At 39.8% G+C, this 13,524-nt stretch overlaps 1 protein-coding gene across 1 annotated transcript; it reads left to right on the plus strand.

Annotated features, from left to right (window-relative positions):
* The first annotated feature begins 8,006 nt into the window (after positions 1–8,006).
* LOC122144633 (E3 SUMO-protein ligase ZBED1-like) lies at positions 8,007–10,438 on the plus strand. Its single transcript, XM_042755706.1, has 3 exons — positions 8,007–8,489; positions 8,605–8,621; positions 9,414–10,438. The coding sequence occupies exons 1-3, from the start codon at positions 8,007–8,009 to the stop codon at positions 10,357–10,359; spliced, it is 1,446 nt and encodes a 481-aa protein (XP_042611640.1). The 3' UTR covers positions 10,360–10,438.
* The last annotated feature ends 3,086 nt before the right edge of the window (positions 10,439–13,524 follow it).

The raw sequence follows: 13,524 nt of genomic DNA on the forward strand, positions 1-13,524 counted from the left end.
CAAAATAGCCGACTTCCTGTTGGTCGTAGCTGATGACTGTAAATTAGAAAGTTGTCCGGCTTGATAAGAACAATATATGTACCGAGTTTGGTGTCTGTAGCTTAAACTAACCCCCCTGCTTTTGACAAAAGGTGGCGCTATAGAGTGCCTCCTCCACGCCTTTTTATGATCTTTTGCCATGTTCTGTTTGTCATTAATACTGATATGTGTTTTGAGTTTCATGTAATTCTGAGCATGTTATCTGCCTCAAAATCACCAGAACAGAATATTCAAGTTTGACACGTTGCCATGGCAACACTATATTAGATATCAATATCCCCACAACATATTTACATCGGCCGTGTTTTGTCATTATTCTGATGAAGTTTGAAGCAAATCGAGTAAAAATAAGATGCTGAATTCAAAGCATTTTGAAAATGACACACTTTCTGCTGCCAGTTGGTGGCGCTATAATTTTGACTCCTAATAGTTACATATATGCGATCGGCATCATACAACAAACAAACCAATGAAGTTTGATCAAAATCAAGGAATGTATGTGGATGTTATTAGACATTTCCTGCTTGTCATTTTTTGCCCTAATTTCAATGCCTCGCCACGGGCAAACCGTTCGAGATATCAAAAATCCCCAATGTCTTGAGATCATGTTCACCGAGTTTCGAGGCAAACGGTTGAAAGTCCTCAGAGGAGTATTTCAAATTCCAGAGCATGCTTTTTTTCCTGTTGGGCGGAGCCTATGATGTAGAGCACAAAAGTCGTTTGGCTCAATGAGATCTATAAGTGTACAGAGTTTCATATAAATACATGCAAGTATGTGTGAGCTATGGTTCTGACTGTGTTCCAGGGGGTCCCAGCCTGGGTCCCAGCCTCTGCGGCATCCTGATGGCCGCAGGTTCCAATGTGTGTGCCAATTTTCAAGGGTTTTTGAGTATGTTAAGGCCCCCTAAAAACCCCCGGAAGTTTATAAAAAAAAAAAAAATAAGAAGAAGAAGAAGAATAATCCTTAGAAAAACAAGAGGGCCCTACGCCCATTGGCTCGGGCCCTAATAATAACAAATAATCCTAAGGAAAACAATAGGGCTCTTCGCCCTCCAGGCTTGAGCCCTAATAATCCTTAGGAAAACAATAGGGCTCTTCGCCCCTTCGGGCTTGAGCCCTAATAAACGGAGCAATTCCAAGAGGGTCCTCACACCATCGGTGCTCGGGCCCTAAATATGGTTTAATACCATGTAGCTTAGAGAAAATATAAGCACAGGCTTAGGCACAGGCTTGACATTTATCCTGCTTGAATTCTTTCTAAGAAATGCACATAACTTCATAAGTAGCCTACCAAACTTAAATCTGTGAATATTAAATATTAAATATATTAAATATTTTAACTATAGTGTTTTTCTTTCATTTTCCCTGGCTGAAGCCATCAAATGTAACACATCAGCGAGGCAAAGCTGACATCTATTTGCGAAAATGTGCTTTGATGTGCTTTTTTGATAACTTGCGATTAAAGCGCCACTCAGCGATCAAAAGCTGCAAATGCACGAGCGGCGGTAGAACTGACTTTTTGGATGGCCACCTACTGTAGCTCTTCAGGCATCAACAGGAATGGTGTTAGGACAGACTGTAAATGTAAGATGCCCTCATACAGTGTCCACACTAATGAATCAAGCAAAAGTCACTTCTGTCACCTCCTCTCATTGGGGAAATTGGTTAACAACCCTCACAGGCCCGAACATTGTTTTACAGCATGCACCAGTAACAAACCCATCCTCATGTATGATTTCTGCAATGACTGAAGTTTTGTTAGAGGATGAAGGTGAAATAACTCACGATTGTGTTACGCTTACATACACAGCTATGAATGAAATTACAGAAACTCCCATAGAGAATGCAAAATTGGAGTTGTTTGTTGATGGTTCAGCTCAAGTCATTGAGGGTAACAGACGAGCAGGTTATGCAGTAACTTCCATCACTGAAGTTGTAGCTTCAGGCCGTCTTCCAGATCATTTTTCAGCTCAAGCTGCAGAACTAGTAGCCTTAACTAGAGCATGCACGCTAGCTTCAGGATCGATTGCAAATATCTACACTGATTCCAGGTATGTTTTTGGGGTGGTTCATGATTTTGGTGTCATTTGGCAAACTAGACAGTTTCTAACTTCTGCGGGATCCCCCATTAAGCATGCTGGATTAGTGAAAGATTTATTGTTTTCCATGAAACTTCCAAAGAAATTAGCGGTGATCAAAGTGAAAGCACATCTCACAACTAATACTACAGAAGCTAAAGGTAATGCTCTTGCATGTAGCTGCTAAACAGGCTTGTTCCTATGTAGCTGTACAAGTGTGTTCAGGTAGTATAGCACAGAAGACAATTCTGCCTCCTAAATCAATTATTGATCTGTACAAAGACGCTCCTCTATATGAAGCATGGACATGGTTAGACAAAGGGGCCACAGTGGATTCATCTGAATGCTGGACCAAAGAGGGGAAGTATGTCGCTCCCGAATCACTGTCATTCATTCAAATACACAATTTGGGTCACAGTGGTCCAGCAACGATGAATCACAGGTTCTTAAATCAATGGTGGAATCCAAAATTCAGAAATGTAGACACTGAAACAGTCAAGAGATGTGTTACATGTCAAAAAAATAATGACGTGCCAGCAGCAGCTACAGCAGCAACACATACTCCAGCTCCACCAGGACCATTTTGTCACCTGCAAGTTGATTACATATCATTGCCTCCTTGTAAGGGAAAAACTGATGTTTTGGTAGTATTGGACAAGTTCTCTAGATGGCTAGAAGCTTATCCAACAGGGCGTGCTACAGCTGCACATACTGCTAAATGTCTTGTCACTGATTTCATTCCCAGATGGGGATTACCAGATTGCATTGAATCAGATCAAGGTACACACTTCACAGGACAGGTAGTCAAGGAAGGGTCTAAAATGTTGAAAATTAAGTGGAATCTTCACTGCCCCTATAGGCCACAAGCATCAGGACAAGTTGAACGAGCAAACAGAACTATAAAAACCAGGCTAAGCAAAATGCACCAGGAAGGAGTTCCATGGTTCGAGGCACTGCCAGAGGTACTGTGTAGTATGAGAGCGTCACCTAACAGATCAGTAGGACTGAGCTCTCATGAGATTATTACAGGACACCCAATGCAGATGCCAGGTGTGATTGATCTTAGAAATGCTGATGTATACATTGTTTCAGATGCCCTGATCAGTTACTGTGAAAACCTCACAAAGGCAGTACAGAGTGCCAGAGAGAGAGTTGAGTCATATTGGCAGACTCCACCAGAAGGGGGACACACAATCATCCCAGGTCAGTGGGTCATGATAAAGTCATTCAGAAACAAGCCATTAGAGCCTAAGTGGCACGGACCACGTCAAGTGATGTTGATTACAGCAGCTGCAGTGTTTTGTCAGGGAAGGAAAACATGGACTCATGTTTCACACTGTAAAGTTGTTCCCCCACCTACAGGGATAGGATAGGACACATGGACTTCCACCCACTAGTCCATCCTTACCTCACTGTTCTTTAGGTGTCGCAGTAATTAAGAAATAGGGAAAGAAGGAACAACAATAGCAGACTCAAATCGAACAGAGGATACAACCCTAGAGTTTGCAGACTTTTACAACAAATGCTGCTCTGTTGTCGTTTGTTTTCTTTCTTACTCTGTGCAGATACCACTTGATGGCTGTCCCGAGACCCATACACACCGACCTCATCACCTGTGTATGAAGACACCACCTCTAAAAGACAACTAGACTCACAACCAAGCCAACTGTCACGGAAAAAAAATTAAATACACAACGCAGAGAATCACACACGGGAAATTCAGTCATCCATCAACATGATCAAGATTGCCGTACTAGTAATCATCATGGACATCGCACAAAGTATAGACTCCAGAAACAACATATTCTTAGAGCTGATGAATATGTCAAGAAACTCCTTGTTTGCTGGAAAGAACGTTTGCATGCCACATCCACCTTCGGTAGGACCAGGAATCCCATGGGTAGCACACCCCATTTCTGACTATGATACCTGCACTCTATTTGGTGTTGTCACTAATGGAATTTTTAACCAAAGCACATGTCATAATGTGACTGCTCCTCAAGCCTCACCATGTTGCACTCCAGGTTTAAGGTCCTGCAATTTGACGTCAACCACACCTGTTATGACAGACTTACTCTTACCAATGACATTTAGTTGGTGTGTTGAACAGCTATCCTTAGACTCTAAAGATTTGGGAAAAATTCCCAGTGCTGCATGTGGTTTCATAATTAAAATGGGAATGTCACTGAAGACAGAAATTTCATCATCCACACAACAAAAGAATGAGGATGTGGAAGTATGTATTAGGCAAACTCGATCATTCCCTAAGCTATTTAATGTGAACCAATGGTGCAGGATGCCCCCTCCAACAGGCATGTTTTGGCTATGCGGAACCTCAATCTATAGTGTGCTACCGGTAAAATTGAATGACAAGTGCACCTTAGTCTATGCCCTACCTGCAGTTAGAGAAAATTTAAAATCCACTCCAGTCCTAACAACAGATGACATCACCTTTCAAAATATTCCACGTTTAAGGGATTCAGCTCCTACCACGAACACAGAAGATCGCTGCATTCCAGGACTCACTTGTGCACAAACATGGTGGTCAAGAACTCTTGGAACATTAATCCCGTTTTATGATGTCATGCAAGCCCTGGATCCTTGAAGTTAGAAGCTTATCGAATTCTGTACAGAAACTAGCCAATGATATGGCTTTGGCCCTGGGTAACATCACGAACACTCTCGCTTCACACAAAATAATGATCTTACAGAACAGAGTGGCCTTGGATTACATTCTTGTAATGCAAGGGGGAGCATGCACCATTATTGGACCTGGGTGCTGCACCGGGTTACTGGATCCAACAGAGAACTTGAACATAATTCAACAAGACATTCTTGATCTTTCATCAAAATTACACCAGATGACTGAAGACAATTCTTCATGGTTCGGAAACCTGTTAGGTAAACCCTGGCTGTGGATCCAAGAAATAGTGATTCTGCTGTTGTTTTTACTACTGGTGTACTATCTATGCGTCCACAGTATCAAATGTTTAATTCAACAACTTACTCATGCCCATCACGGGGAAATGACAGTTCCAACCAGAAAAGATTATTACCCATAAGAACTACACCGACCCTAGCTGCATATTTGTTTCTGTGTCAACATGCCATTCGTCACTACAGACAATCAACACAGAGCAAGTGCTATGTGCCTGTAACGATCACAGTTTACAAGAATGAACTTTTAAGTGTCTAAATTTTCTATTTTGTATTTTGTGAGAGTTATTAGAAGTCTCAGAGGGAGGACTGTGGAATTACAAATTTATAAAATGTTAACTGAAAAAGTTATATACATTGTGAGGTAAAAAGGATGACATTTCTAAAAGATCAAAACAGGAAGCCCAGGTGTCTTGCTAATGACCTTTTGTTTTTATGCTCTTCCTGACCAAAGCTCAAGACACAGCTGTGCCTTTGTTTCTATGATAATGTGAAGGTATCAGTGATACTGTCAGGCACCTCTGTATTTAAATGACACTGTTATACCGATAAGATCAAAGATGGGAAAATGGCCAGCATCAGTCCGTCCCCTGTATTTAATCTGCATGCTTTGTTTAAATTGTCTCCACCTCTAGGCATATAAACTACAATGTATCCATGACTAGTTAGACTTTTAATGACTGTAGCGCTAAGCAGTGTTCTCAATAAAGAATTCTGCTGAAGATTACCCAAGAGTCTCCTGGTCTTCACTTCTGAGTTTCCAGCACTTGTCATTGTTTTTCAGTATACCATGGAAACGTGGAAAAATACTCTACAAATACTGAAGGAGCAAACTTTGCAAAACACAAAATTTAGGTCACTGCCAAAAATTTTGGCCATGACTGTTCATATCAAAGAACAATTGAGACATTCTCACTACCCGTTGGGTCCTTGCTTCCGTCCACTTTAACTGTAAACCATGACTCCCCAACATCTTTCACAATTTGTTCTGTCACGATTGTACTAATCAATTCAATTAAATTATTTTGAACATCGTGTGATGTGTATGTAGCATTTTTTGAAATTGCTCTGAAGGCCTGGGCTAGGTCTTTGTTTTTTCTCAGCATTTTTCTCATTAAATAGAGAAAGGTACAGTCCAATGCCCGCTTGTCCTCTGTCATCAACAGAATCAACTGAACCCCTCAGTGGCAGTTAGTTTGAGACCAGGAATTCAATAATGTCTATAATTGCAGAAACATAAAGGCAGTTTCGAGAAAGCTGATCAGAATTAATTAGGGCTGAAATCTCCTTTCCCATGCTCTTTCCAAATAGCCATACATGCCAGATGCTCTTTACTGTAAGCATGCCTGTAAAATCGCTTTGCTTTATCTGTCGAGTGCTTCCAATTGCTAAAACCAGTACTTGTAAACACAGAGTCACTCCCACCAAATATCCGACTGGGGAAACAAAATGCAGAATCTGCTTGCTCTGAATATTCTAGCAATTCCCTCTCATTTTACCAATTCAGCGAAATTGACCGCTTACAGTCATTTTAATGTTGTTGTTTCTTTTGAAACTGCTTGAGACAAACCTGGACTGGCTTGTCTTTACCGAGGCCCTCTGGTACACTTGACCGTGATGGTGAGTCATTGCTTTTGGCAGGCTGAGTGTTTGTAAGTGGTGTAAGGGGGCATGCACTGTCAATGACCACACTGCTTATTTGCAGCTCAGACCCAGAGGTAGTAGCAGTTGCTGTAGGTTCTTTATTTTAAATCCATTTTTGAATCTCCATGGTGAAATTATGGAATTTTCGTAGCCTTTGTGTTTGCTTTCCGTAGTGCAAGAAATTTTATGCAATGTTATTAGGGTGGGGGAGCATGCTTAATCAAGTGACCAATCAAACTTCAACCTTGCCTAACAGACTGTCCTTAACCTTTTGAGCGGTACGGTCCCACATATGGGATTCTTATTTCCGTGCCCCTGAGAGTAGGGCTGGGCGATATATCGATATAAAAAAATATATCGATATATTTTTAGACGCGATATGGAATTAGACCATATCGCATATATCGATATAGTTCAAATTTGCGCTGCTCCCCGCGCCACCGCCCCTCCTCTTCGGGGAGCTTAAATGTGCACCTTATGGAGCTTTGATTTCAAAAAAGGTACTCCTGTCCTATTGTTATACAGTATTTTTTTTTTTACATTTTATTGTTATTTGAACAGCTGAGCATTTAATTATGAACCAGGTGAAGAAACCTGTTTACTATTTATTCATTTGATTTTGCAACTGTTCACTGAAATGGCCGGTTTCCTAACAGACTGTCCTTAACCTTTTGAGCAGTATGGTCCCACATATGGGATTCTTATTTCCGTGCCCCTGAGAGTAGGGCTGGGCGATATATCGATATAAAAAAATATATCGATATATTTTTAGACGCGATATGGAATTAGACCATATCGCATATATCGATATAGTTCAAATTTGCGCTGCTCCCTGCGTCACCGCCCCTCCTCTTCGGGGGGGTGGGGGTGGGGGGGCAGGCACAGAGCCACTGAGCCACTCTTCAACAAACATGAAGAGAAGCAACTACGTCTGCGGAGCGCGCGGAGGAATTGGTTAGTAAAAGAAAAAGCAGTGGCTCAGTAATTTGGAGATGGTTCGGATTCAAAGTATCAGATGAGCAACAACATCACGTTATTTGTAGGGAGTGCAATAAACAAGTTACAGCCAGGGGTGGAAGCACTACAAATCCTTTTCACCACCTAAAACAGTGGCACAAACTGCAGTACGAAGAGTCTTTGAAACTGCGCGCTGCAGAAGCCACAGCCGCAAGCCATCGACAACCCGAAAAAGCTCCAGCCCCGAAACAAAGCTCACTGCAAACTTCATTTTCCCGCAATGTGCCTTATGAAAGAAGTGTCAAGTGGTGTACTATAACTAAAGCGGTGTCCTATCACATTGCTAAAGATATGGTCCCCGTTGCAACTGTGGAACAAGTCGGATTCCAAAAGCTACTGAAAACTATGGACCCGAGATATGAGCTTCCCAGTCGCAACTACTTTGCACGAGAAGCACTGCCACAAATGTACACTGAAATCAGACAGAGCCTTGCTGACCGGCTCGCTAACGTGACCCATTTTGCGTTGACCAGCGATATGTGGTCGAGCAGGACGTGTGAGCCTTACATGAGCGTGACAGTTCACTTCATTCAAGACTGGGAGATGAAAACAGCGTGTCTGCAAACAAGTTATTTCCCCCAGGATCACACCGGTGAGCACATAGCTGAGGCCCTGCAGGACGCAATTGCAAGCTGGAAACTCCAAGAAAAGTATCTGGTTGCTATAACAAACGACAACTGGAGCAACATCGTCAAAGCGGTTGAGCTGAACGAGTGGCTGAGGATGCAGTGCTTCGGTCACAGACTGCACTTGGCTATTGGTGAGTGCAGTGTTGTAAGGAGTATTCAGATATTTTACTTTAATCAAAAACATATTAAAATGTTAGTTTTTCCTTATTTTCCTTTGTGTCTGTCTGCAACTTTGTGTTTTATGCTGCTGTCTTGGCCAGGTGTCCGTTGAAATGCAGTATGTATTGTTAAATATAGGTTAAATAGATTAATAAAACACAAAACTTAAAGTGCTAAATGTAAAATCATTTACAATACAGAATGGTAGATTTCAGAACCATATTTATTAGGTTTCCGTTATTGGATAAGAATTTAGTGATGCATTGAGGTATTTACCACTTTAATGTTACAGCTGGTAAAGGTGAGGTAATTATGACTTTAAAATGCTGGTTAGCCTGTTGTTATCATCAAGGTAACACATATTTAGCTATTATGATAGACTATAGTTTTTTCTCTGGATTGAAAATAGCAAACTGCAAAGTAACTAGAAACTAATGTTGACACATATGCCTAAACATTGTGGAGTTTTTAGTGGAGTAGAAATATGAAGTAGCATTAAAAAATAGCATAAATATTAAATACTAAGAACAACAACAAGAACGGAACACGAGTAAATGTACATACAGTATAGTCATCATTTATAAATTATACAAAAATAATAATACATAAAAATCACTTACATGATTAAAATTCAGAAAAAAATTAATATAATATTTGATGATTAGTACTGGTGTTGATTAAAAAAATAAACTATGAAACGAGAAAATAATATTAATGTAGAATATTTCTAAAGCTTGATTTTGGATTAGTTGTATGAATGTGTTAAAGTGAAACCAGAGTCAAATTTCTCGCATAAGCACATTTTGTTTAATAGTTTTTTTAGGATTCTGACAGGACATGGCATGAATGACAAGCGTGTCACCCGGGCCATTTCTTTGTGCAAAAGAATTGTAAGCTGTTTTTCGTACAGCTGTAATAGTAGGAGACATCTTGCTGAAGTCCAGATTCAGCTGGGTCTGCCAAGTCACCAACTCATAACTGAGTCTGCCACACGCTGGGGATCCAGGCAGCAGATGATAGAGAGAGTCCTGGAGCAGGAACGAGCACTGGCCAAAGTCCTGTCTAATGACAAAAAGACCAGGCACCTTGTCCCTACCTGGCAGGACTTAGAGGTCCTAGAAGCAGTCCAAAAGGTCCTGAAACCTCTCCAGGACTTTACTGATGCTTTATCAGGTGAGGAGTACGTCACTCTATCATATGTGAAACCTGTGCTGCACCTTTTTAATGAAAGTCTCCTGGCATGTGAAGAGGGTGATAGCGAGCTTTGTAAATCGATCAAGACCAGCATTGTTGAGTACCTCAACAGCAAATATTCTGACCCAGCCACTACTGACCTTTTGGAGATGGCTTCATTTGTGGATCCTCGGTTCAGGGCCACCTACATCCCAAGTGAAAAAGTCGATGCATTGAAGCACAGAGCTGTCTTGGAGGTGGAGACGCTACTGGCTGATCAGAGCAGCTGTCAACCGCCTTGCCTATGTGTGCCCACTGTGCCTGAGCCTGCAGATGGAGAAGCAGCAGTAGCACCAAAAGCTAAGAGACTGGCAAGCTTCTTCAAGAAGCGCACAGCCACCACCACTGCACCAACCAAGAGGGGGGCTATTGAAAATGAACTGTCAAGTTACTTGCAGTCCGCAAGTGTGGAGAGTGACACTGATCCTCTCAAGTGGTGGAAGGATCATGAAGTTTTCTTTCCATCTCTGAGCCACCTGGCAAAAAAGTATCTCTTGGTACCAGCTACCAGCACACCCTCAGAAAGGGTTTTCAGCTGTAGTGGCAATATCGTGACCTGCCACAGAGCATCTCTGAAGCCGGATGCTGTTGACAGGCTGGTGTTTCTCGCACAAAATCTTTAAACGAAGGAGGATACGCTTGTCTGTCTTCTAATGTCTACCTCAAGACAGCATTACTGTTTATCAAAGTAAAAAAGAGGGGGAAAATGTTTATTGAGTTGATAATCTGTTTCTTGTGTAACTGGTTGAGACTGTTCAGATAAGAAATTGAGTTAACAAAAAGGAAAAGGTAATCTCAAGCTGATGTTTAAAAAAATGTTCTTAAACTGAGCACTTTATTTTGTTCTTTCTTTATATGTAAATGCTGCCCTTAAGTTACTAGGGTTTGTCATATTCTTTTGTAATGTTCGTTATTTGCATCTGTGGATTTGTTAGAAAGGAGAATAAAATCTGTTATTGGATTTTAATAAGCCATTTATAGTTGTAAAACTAAAAATTTTTGATATTGTACTTTTCTCGTATAAATATATTTTAATAAAAAAAGATTTTATTTTATAGGCTATTTTTAAGATTTTTTTTTTATTTAAATGTGCACCTTATGGAGCTTTGATTTCAAAAAAGGTACTCCTGTCCTATTGTTATACAGTATTTTTTTTTTTTTACATTTTATTGTTATTTGAACAGCTGAGCATTTAATTATGAACCAGGTGAAGAAACCTGTTTACTAATTTATTCATTTGATTTTGCAACTGTTCACTGAAATGGCCGGTTTCAATAAAACTACTTGTGACGTCATATTTGGCTTTGACTTTGACTGAACATTTGCTCTCACTTTGCGGAAAAAATATCAGGATATATATCGTATATCGATATTCAGCCTAAATATATCGGGATATGACATTTTGTCCATATCGCCCAGCCCTACCTGAGAGTATGGTCCCACATATGGGATTTAGAACAGTCACATCATTTATAGAACAGACATTTTAGTGATGTCGCATAACTGCCAGATTCAAAATTTCAAATCGGCCTCTTGCGCCAACACAGAGAGAGGCCAGCATGATAAATGCTGGTCATTCATATTTGCACAACTAGCTACTCAAACAGCTTTTATAGGCACTTGATGTGTTTATTTTGTAACATACACTTATACAGAAGCACCTGACAAAAGTTTATAGGGCATATAAGCACAATAATGTATGAATGAAACGAGCTCAGCCTGTTTGTTTTAGGCTGATGGGCTGTCATTTACATTCACTCAAACAGTGTTTACATTTGCATGATGTGCTTATTTTATGCCACGGACACTCCGATTGACAGAAGTACAACAACAAAAGTTTATAGAGCATATTAGCACAATAAATTAATGTTTGAATGAAATGCGCGCAGCCATCTTTATTTTTATCATAGGAAGCACGGCTGTCATTTACGTTCACTCAAACAGTGTTTGCATTCGCATGATGTGCTTATTTTATGCCACGGACACTCCGATTGTCACAGAAGTACAACAACAAACGTTTATAGGACAAATAAGCAGAAGAATGTCAATTATGAATGGAATGCGCACAGCCGTCTCTTTTCATAATAGGCTGCCCTGCAAACATGCCCCTGCGGGGCCCATGCTGGCTTTTTTCGGGCACAGTGGGCTAGGGCCAGCCCACACCAAACCTAAACAGGCCCAATGCGGGCTTGCCCAGGCGAGGCCCACAGCTTTGGACTCACCGTGAGCTATTCTGTGAGCAGCCCACACTAGTGGGCTGCCCACATTAAGCCCATGATGGCCCATTGTGGGCCAGCCTGTTCGGGCCCAGAGCAGATTTTGTACCTTTGGGCCCATGCAGGTTTTGTTTAGGTACCCCACTTTCATTACATTTTGTTGCTTTTTAAAATTGAATGTGAAATTCAATAAGACCTTCCATTTATAATTCTGCTCAGAAGGAATAAAAAGAAAAAATCCATTATTTGCATTTGATTGTGTCTAGACAACGCATGATTCCTTAAAAACACTAAGAACAAATCTTTAAAACTTTAAAAAGCCTATTATTTCTACTGGATATGATGTTTGTAATGTAATCCAAAATTAACAGTGTACCATGCAATTGGTGGTAAAAATCTGGCTGCCTCGTAATTTTAAAAAAATCTACCAACCTAGTTCATTTTGAATCCTGCATATCAGGAATAAAACAATAGGCTTTTAATTTATTTGAGAAGGTCAAAATTTAAAGTTATTGATGGTACAGAGATATGAAGAAGTTATAACTAGTTATTATGATATCCATCACTCTGGCAGAGTTAATTGAGTTTAAATTAAATTTTAAACTTCTCTCTTCTTTTTGTCTGTTTTTATACAATTTCCAATAGACGTATAGGCCTAATGCCATTTATATCATTCTAATATAGCTAAACATTTTCAACAATAAAAGTTACATTAAATTGAAAGAAAAGACAAGTTCACATGACTAATAACACCTCAGTCAAGTCAAATAAATGTTTATTCATTATAATTGCTTTTCACACCATTGTCTACAACACTCAAAACAACAGTGGAGATCATATTAACATATTAACATGCCTAAGACTTTTGCACAGTACTGTACATAAATGTCTTTATTCATTAGAATGTTGATCTATCTCTATTTCATTTGCATAAAAATATAACAGTTTTCATTAATATTACCTGACATCATCCCCAACAGTTTATGAATTTGTTGGACATTGGGAAGTCAAAACTTTTATAACTTTTTACTTTTTCTTCTATTTATCGGATACCAGATACAGGATTTTTATTCTTGTCATCTTAATTTATTAAATCTCTTAGGGTATAAATACAACTCTTATAATCTGCCAAGTAGGCTATAGCACAGCGAGTGTGAGAATTAAACAAATTAAACAAATAATAATAATAATACATAGGTTATTTAGGCTTTTCAAAACACTTTGCCCTCATTGTTTAAATAAAGTTTAAATACGCTATCTACTGATTTAAAATCACAGAATAATTTGTCTAATGAAATATATAAGTATCTATTTTTCTATCCTTAACTCGGCATTAAAGTTTAAATGACATTAAATAAAAGATTTATACATGTTAAAAGTATCGAATTCCGTGCACGTGTCGAACTTCAACTACGTATTTGATTAATCAACGTCATCGCGCTACAGGCTGCAGTCGTCACTTGCCACCTTCCTAACGGTTGTTTCTGCTTTCACAGTGGAATACTCCTGACTCTGAGTAAATATTTGCCATAGTGTGTGTCTTCTGCTATTATTGTATTTCAGTACCTATTG

The sequence above is a fragment of the Cyprinus carpio genome, unplaced genomic scaffold (assembly GCF_018340385.1).
Source record: "Cyprinus carpio isolate SPL01 unplaced genomic scaffold, ASM1834038v1 S000006745, whole genome shotgun sequence".
In the NCBI taxonomy this organism is placed as follows: Eukaryota; Metazoa; Chordata; class Actinopteri; order Cypriniformes; family Cyprinidae; genus Cyprinus; species Cyprinus carpio.

Excerpts from the sequence above, each read along its gene's own strand:
- LOC122144633 (XM_042755706.1), top strand. The coding sequence starts at position 8,007 with ATGGTCCCCGTTGCAACTGTGGAACAAGTCGGATTCCAAAAGCTACTG.